The sequence below is a fragment of the Chelonoidis abingdonii genome, chromosome 16, assembly GCF_003597395.2.
Source record: "Chelonoidis abingdonii isolate Lonesome George chromosome 16, CheloAbing_2.0, whole genome shotgun sequence".
NCBI lineage: Eukaryota > Metazoa > Chordata > Testudines > Testudinidae > Chelonoidis > Chelonoidis abingdonii.
The window spans coordinates 16,521,643-16,529,799 of record NC_133784.1 but is presented as its reverse complement, the minus strand read 5'-3'; the positions used below and the strand labels follow the sequence as shown (position 1 = coordinate 16,529,799).

Here is an 8,157-nt window from a genome sequence, read left to right as displayed (position 1 = left end):
TTTTTTCCTGCAACCTCAATAAGGATTCTTTAAAATACAGCCAGCTCTCCTGGACTCCTTTCCCCCTCATGTTATTCTTCCAGGGGATCCTGCCCATCAGTTCCCTGAGAGAGTCTGTCTGCTTTTCTGAAGTCCAGGTTCCATATTCTGCTGCTCTCCTTTCTTCCTTGTGTCTGGATCCTGAACTCGACCATCTCATGGTCACTGCCTCCCAGGTTCCAATCCACTTTTGCTTCCCCTACTAATTCTTCGCTGTTTGTGAGTAGCAGGTCAAGAAGATCTCTGCCCCTAGTTGGTTCCTCCAGCACTTGCACCAGGAAAGTGTCCCCTACACTTCCCAAAAACTTCCTGGATTGTCTGTGCACCACTGTATTGCTCTCCCAGCAGATATCAGGGTGATTAAAGTCTCCCATGAGAACTAGGGCCTACGATCTAGTAACTTCTGCTAGTTGCCGGAAGAAAACCTTGTCCACCTCATCCCCCTCGTCTGATGGTCTATAGTAGACTCCCACCACAACATCACCCTTGTTGCTCACACTTCTAAACTTAATCCAGAGACTCTCAGGTTTTTCTGCAGTTTCATACCAGAGCTCTGAGCAGTTATACTCCTCTCTTACATACAATGCAACTCCCCCACCTTTTCTGCCCTGCCTCTCCTTCCTGAACAGTTTATATCCATCCATGACAGTACTCCAGTCATGTGAGTTATCCCACCAAATCTCTGTTGTTCCAATCACATCATAGTTCCTTGACTGTGCCAGGACTTCCAGTTCTCCCTGCTTGTTTTCCAGGCTTCTTGCATTTGTGTATAGGCACTTAAGATAACTCGCTTATTTGTCCCGCTTTCTCAACCTGAGACAGGAGTCCTCCTCTGTTGCACTCTCTTGCTCATGTTTCCTCCCAGTATCCCATTTCCCCACTTACCTCATAGCTTTGGTCTCCTTCCACTGGTGAACCTAGTTTAAAGTCCTCACTAGGTTAGCCAGCTAGCTTGCAAAGATGCTCTTTTATTTTCTCATGGGTTTGGTGGTTTTCTCATGGATTTGGTCATTGCTAATGGGGAGAGATTTAAAGTGGAAACCTATTAATAAACTCTGTCAGTGGATTAAGAGCTGTATAGGGCATTGTTACACCTTAGCCAGAAAGCCAGTACCTCTTGGCTTGAAGACACACCTCACCAGAGCCACAGCAGTGGCTTCAGTAGCACGCCTTAGGCAGATTCCCCTATGGGAGATTTGTAAAGCAGCAACTTGGAGTTCCATGCACACCTTTATCTTTGCACATCCAGTTTTTGAGAGTGGTGCTGCAGTCTGTATTTAACTAGAACTCCTCACCTGCCTTCCTCCTGATGGAGCACTGCTTGCCAATCTTCCATAAATGGGAATGCACAGAGGCCTTTGAAGTCACCTCTGTGCATTCACAATACCTACCCAGCTGCCCCTCTACCTCAGAGTTCTATACAACAGCAGGACTCTGTGGTCTAAGGAGAAGGAACTAAAGCCATTGGAGAGGTCCGCTCCCTGATACGGATTAGGGTGAAGACATCATCTTCACGCAAGAACACTCATGCACTCCCTGATGGACAAAGCTTTTTAATGAATTTCTGTAGCTCGACATTAGGGTTGCCATATCGCACAAGTGCAACTCTTGAAGAAGTTACTGCTAGATAGCCTCTCTTTATAATTCTGGATCTTCTTGTTACCCAGAGAAATATTTCATCTTATCCATAGTGACATTCTCGGGCAAGGAATCTGTGCCTCTGTGTGTTTGGGGTAGCCCTCCTTGAAAATGCCATGGTGAGGGCAAACTGCAAAAGGGAGAGCAGACACTCCCAAAGTGGTGGCTAATACTGAAGTTAAACTCACCAACAGTCACAACCAGTGTGGGGGATCAGAAGCAGAGCTTATCAAGAAACAAAAAAAAGAAATCACATAGCCACCTTTATTGCATTCCAGTTCTTTGGCCCTCAGTCAGCGCCTAGGTCCAGTAAAAGGAGAAGTTATTTAAAAACAGTGCTCACATATACAAAGTGTTCTTCTGACACCAAAGGGCCAGCCACATTACCAAGTCAATATTAATTCTGATATTACCCAAAATACCACACTGCCAACCAATCCTATAGAGTCTAAAACTAAGGATTGTTAGAAAGAAAAAAGAATAAGAAGAGAGTTGTTAAATGGTGAAGCAGTCAGATACATACCGAGGCTTCAAAGTCCATGTATCAGGTTCTTAGCCGTATTGGTGAATTTGCTGGCTTGAAAGTCCCTCTGGAACACATCCACAGCTTGGATGGGTCATTCAGTCCTTTGCTGAGAGCTTCAGTTTGTAGAAAAGTTACTCCAAAGGTTAAAAGCAGGAATGAAAACAAAAAGGAGATGATGCAGCTGCCTTTTTATATCCTTTGGAACACAAGAAGTACAAACCACATGGCAAACAAAAGCTTCACAGCACATGGCATTGAAAAGCCTTAGAGTTCTGTCCATAGGTATGCCCCTACATGGCTTGCTGACTCATAAGGTGTAGACCCTGGCTTTTTCAATGGGTTCATTATGTAGCATATGACCCTTGGTGGGCCATCAAACAGGCTAAGCAGTGATGCCAATCTGTCTGGGGGTGTTACCCAAAAACACAGCATAAGTTTTGAAACACACATATATCATCCATATCTATAACTCACAATACAAAGGTGATACAGATATATAAACAGGATCATTATATTTGGCAAATCATAACATTTTCACAGATACCTTACATGGCATATCTGTCAGATTCCTTGTAATTTTATAATATTGGTATCAACAATATCATAAAGTGTCTCCCATATTCCATACAGCATCACAGAGTCCACATCAAACATTATGTGAAAAAGTATTTTCTTTTGTTAGTTTTGAATTTGCCCCTTTTTGATTTTTGATTTCATTGAATGTCCCCTTGTTTTTGTGGTAAGAGATGGAGAATATAAACTTCCCATCTAACCTCTCTGGACCATTGTGATGGGAACCCTGGGGTACAACCTAGAATTGTGGGTCTGCTGTGCTCCCCTTACTCTGCAGCCTGGATTTTCTCTCACAATGCTTTGCCAGTGACAACAGCAAATCCTTCCAGGCACTGTTACCTTGCATGAATGCTCTCCAAGGCACTCATGAACTATACACAGGGAAACACCAGCAAATATCCCCAGCCTTACACCCCAGGAATATACCATCTTACACTGCTCAAGACCTTTTCTAGAACAGTGCAAGCTCATTAATTAGTTCATTACTTCATCAAAGGATAGTGGACATGCACCAGCCTTTGTAACCTGACCTGAGCTGATTCCCCATGCACTTTAGACAAACTCACTGGTAAGGATAAAACATTAAAAAGTTTAACAACTACAGAAAGAGATTTTAAGTGATAGGTATGAAGGTCAGATAGCTACCTATGAAAACAAAAAGTAAACACACATTCTAAATCCTAAACTTATAGACTAAGTAAGATTTGAATCAAACAGCTTTTCTAACCCGACTGGATGTTGGAGGCAGGTTATAGTTCTTAATACACAGGCTGAATTTCCTTCTCGTCTCAGTTCAAAGTCTTTGTCTTCCTAGTATTCTTGTTGCCTTCAGTATAGGTAGGGCAGGAGGTGGAATCATGATGCCACACCACTGTCCCTTATTTTATATTCTCAAGTCGTGTCCCAGACATGTCCTGGTTGGCCTTGCTGAGTCACAGAGTTGAGTAATCTCCCATTGTGTGCTGCTTGCGCAACTGAGTTATAAAGTTGAGCAATTCTTATTGTGTGATCTTACACAACTGTCTCTTGCAGAATTGTAAATCCCTTGTTTACAATTCCTCTATTGATCAATGGTCATTTAATGCCCGCCTGGGTATGCGTCACCACCCTTTAGTCACTGGAGAGCTAGCAGTGGGCATCTCCCAAACTCACAACATAGTTTAATAACAACTGTATAGCAAATCTCATACACACTAACAATATACATATTTTGACAGAACAGTGGTTTTCAGCAGATCATGAGCTCTCATATGATAATTTGCAAGGCATGCTTTGTTTGAAATATCACAACCGTATAGCAGTCATGAATATGGGGGTTACAGGATGTTACTTTGAAGTATAGCATGTCACAACCATGCATTATTGTATGGGCTTACTATTATTATTATTTGTATTACCATTGCATCTAGGAGGCCTAGTCATGAACCAGGACTCCATTGTGCTAGGTGCTGTACAAACATAAAAGAGTTCTATCTTGAGCTCTCTAAGGTGACCTTTCCAATCTTTTCTGTTTCTGTGCAGATGAGAATTTTACCAAGCTCCTAATTATTCTCATCAACTTTCTCTGAACCCTTTTTCCTTCTGCAGTATTGTTTCAGAGATAGGGTGACTGGTTTTGAACTCGGTATTCTAGGTGAGGGCATTTCTATTGATTTATAGGACTACATTATAACATAGTTATATGTAGATAATAGTAAAAACATGGGGCCCCAATTAAGCAAACTAGTTTAAGAAAAAAAAAAAGAGTGGTTGGGGAAGGGACCCCAAATGTCCTGGGCCTTGCAATTTCAGGCTGTGACCCTGGCTATCTCCAATATAGCCTTTGTGTAGTGCTTTGTCAGATGCTTTCCTAAATCTGACTAGATTACAGCATGAGCATTCCCCTATCAGTAGCCTGGCTGACCCCTCGCAGAGGCTCGGGTTCTGGCATGGTCTATGTTTGTAAAACTGTTTCTCTTCCAGGAGGAAAAAAACAAAAATCTGAAGGAAGCAAAGACTCCTCTGCAGACCACTCACAAATGGAAGAGAATCCTGAAGGAAATCAGCTTGAAGCTGAGACCACCCAGCTAGAGAAGGTGCTACTGGTAAAAGGGGCTTGTGCAGGATAAGAAAGGGGTGCGTAAAACAGAAAGCTAAGAGAGGGACTCTTAACAGGGATAGAAATCTCAGTTCAAGAGCTCAGTGCTACTTTCTGACATGATCCTCACATCTGAATTTGGAAACTTGGTGGTTCTTTGAGTGTCCTCTGCATAGTTCTGCCCTTGCAATGCACTGACCAGTGCAGTTAAAACACTGGAACCTTCTGGTAATGTTTGAGCAGATTCTAAACGTGTGGCTGTAGAAGGGTGCATGACTGTGGCCACCTCAGTTCCTTCTAACCACAGCAGCAAAAGAACATGAACCTCTGCGGGTCTCTCAGATCCATACCTAAATAAATGCCTTTTTACCTTTTAGACTAGTTATTGTTAAGATCAGATCTCTTTGATTAATCAAAGAGAGTGTCTTGCCTCAGATCTACAGGTTCTGGTGGAAGATATTCCAGCACTGGAGAGTGAAAGTTTCTTGTTTGATACATAGGATGTCCAGTAGTGTTCATTCGAGGAGGAAGACCAGATCTGACACTTGTATCTAAGACCTAATCATTTCCTAAACAGTCTTCCTCCTCTTTCACGTCACTTGTCACACGTCATCTTTCATCGAGTTCATGGTGAGTTTTGCTCTGACCATAGATTCATAGAAGTTGGAGATGTCAAAGCTCTTTTAGATCATCTTGTCAACCTTCCTGGGGTGAAGGTAGGATTGGTCTCTTGAGCACATTTTCTAGTGCTTTATTCAGTCCAAAGTGGTGATGATTTCACCACTTTCTTAGGAGACAGTTCCATGCCTTGACTACCAAGAAGACTTTCCTGTTGCTCAACCTGGGGAAAAAATGTGGATGATGGAAAGTGGGAGAAGGGTCTTTGTTGAGCTGGGATAGTTTAGGGGGATCAGAAGGGAATTGGGGTTTGTGCTGGAGAAAATCGTGCATTCAAGGGAGCTGGTGCTCCTTGGCTCTTTTCACATGCTGTACCAAATAATGTAGGGGCCTCTATTGTAGGATCAAAATTTTTTACATGCAGTATTCTTTACCAGAGTGCAGATGTGACCATTGGCTTTATTCTGCTATTAACATTGCCATTTTCATTTCAGGACACCACTGAAAAAAAGTCAGGGATCCCTTTGGTACAGCTGCAGAGTTACCGTGCATTCTTCCGAGAGCTAGACCTTGAGGTGTTCACCATCCTGCACTGTGGGCTGCTGACCAAATCTATTTTGGACTCGGAGATGCACACAGAAGTAAGTATATGTCACGGAGCGTGGGGGAGTCCGGTCCTGCACCCCTCTTCCTGGGACTCACAGTGACTCTCAGCCAAAAGTAAAACAGAAGGTCTATTGGACAACAGGAATGCAGGTTACAGCAGAGCCTGGAGGCCCAACCAGGACCCCCCAGTCAAGTCCTTCTCGGGGTTCAGGGCGCTTGGATCCCAGCATAGGATTCCCTGAATTCCCATCACCCAGCCCAAAACCAAAACTGAACTGCCCCTCCTTCTGCCGGCCGATTCCTTTGTCCAGGTTCCCGGGCCAAGGTGCTAACCCCATCCCCCTTACCTGGCTCAGGTTACAGGCTTAAAAATCCTGTCCCTCACCTAAAGACATCCCCAGTTCTCCCATCCCCCACACAGACAGACCCTACTCCATCACAGTGTAACAGAGTAAACTTGTACCAAGAGGGGCTAGAAGGTTGCTGCAGAGCTATAACTGGTTCATTCTCACCGAGGATTTGGAAGACTTAGCCTCCTCTGCTTAACTAAAATTGAGGAAATCCAGTCTCATCATGGCCCATGCCCACCTGCAGAAAGTCAGTGTGCTGCTTCAAGGGAAGGTATTAATGTACACACAGGAGAAAACAGATGCCTTAGAAGGTCCTAGGACAGATAGTAACACTATAGCTGTGGCAAATAGATGTTACTTATGCACGTCCAGCTGGTGCTCCATCTTGGGGCTCTTTCAGCTTTGATCAGTCTCAGGCTTTGATCTCTCTTACTAACCACATGGGACGTGTTAAACCCTTTGCCGCTAATGGGGATTGCAAGTCACAAACCACATATGTTTTAGTGATGGCACATTACTGATGTCACAATCAAACCGTTCTTAGTTACTGTCAGAACACCATGTTCACTCCATTCACTTTTCCAACCAGACAAGACACACACAGACAGAGCACGTGAAAAGAAAAAGAGAGAAGGCTCTTTCCTTGGGCAAGCAATGTCTCATGTCCATGAGAGGGCAGATGGGAAAGACTGGACTGGAGGTGCATTCCCACTGCTGCATGGAGTTTTGCCCCTCAGCCACAGTGCAGTAACCGGCATCAGATGGGTAGGCAGAATCAAGTCCTGAACTAGTTAGGGTTTTATGGTAATATCTGTGAAACCAGGACCTTGAGGTTCGATAGGCTCAACACCCATAACTTGGATTGAAAAATAAAAGAAGGCATAGAAGAGGACATACATAAAACTGACCAAAGACATACAGAGTAGATTTTGGGTCACTGGGATTTATATTGCTCAGTCCATGGAAAAGTCTGAGGCTGTTCACAGCCATCCTTCCACAGTTTTCCATTAACTCTTCTAATGCAAACCATCTTAGCTGACTGCGTAATGGGGAATTTTGGGGATCATCATTATCCTAAATCGCCAAGTTTACATAATCCATCCTGTGTCTAACCCAAGATCCTGTGTGCCTACTTTTGAGGATGGTTAATGGAGATGAACATACTGAATTATTTTCTTCCTTGAAATTGTAGGCCAGAGAAATTGTACAGTTAGGGCCAGCAGAGCTTGCATTTCTTCTGGATGATCTTTGCCAAAAGCTGGAGCACATACTGATACCATCCACTGCAAAAAGAGCCCCTTTCTTAAAGGTATGTACAAAAGGGAGAGGTGGGGCAAAGTGTTTACTAGCTAGAGGCACGGAGAGTGAAATTCACCCTCAGGAAGAGAGCCTGCAGGAGGCTTCTGCGCTAGATTGAGGCTGGGGATACCAGTGGTGCACAGTCCCTGCCCCAAAAGCTTACAATCTAAATAGCGAGACTGACACAGAGCAGGGCAAAGGCATAGAACATGGCAGCAGTGTAATATGAGGGCTGAGAAGCAAAGGGCATGGCAGTGCTGCCATTTTTAATTGTTTTTTGTTTTTAGTGTTGCGATTTAAGTTTTTTTAGCAGAGGATTTGCTAAACAGAAAGACACAAGAATGGAGAGAGGACATAGATGGGAAGGGGTGCAGGAGAAGAGGAAGGGGAGGAAAGGATGAAGGGCAACTGGAGTGAGCCTGAGGTGAAGA

The 8,157-nt window shown here is 43.9% G+C and overlaps 1 protein-coding gene across 1 annotated transcript in view; it reads left to right on the top strand.

Moving 5' to 3' along the window:
• Positions 1–8,157, top strand: part of FANCD2 (FA complementation group D2) — a 154,420-nt gene that overhangs the window by 67,406 nt on the left and 78,857 nt on the right. Inside the window, 3 exon segments of the mRNA XM_075073058.1 lie at positions 4,739–4,860; positions 5,966–6,112; positions 7,620–7,740. Of these exon segments, the coding sequence (XP_074929159.1) occupies positions 4,739–4,860; positions 5,966–6,112; positions 7,620–7,740 (390 nt within the window).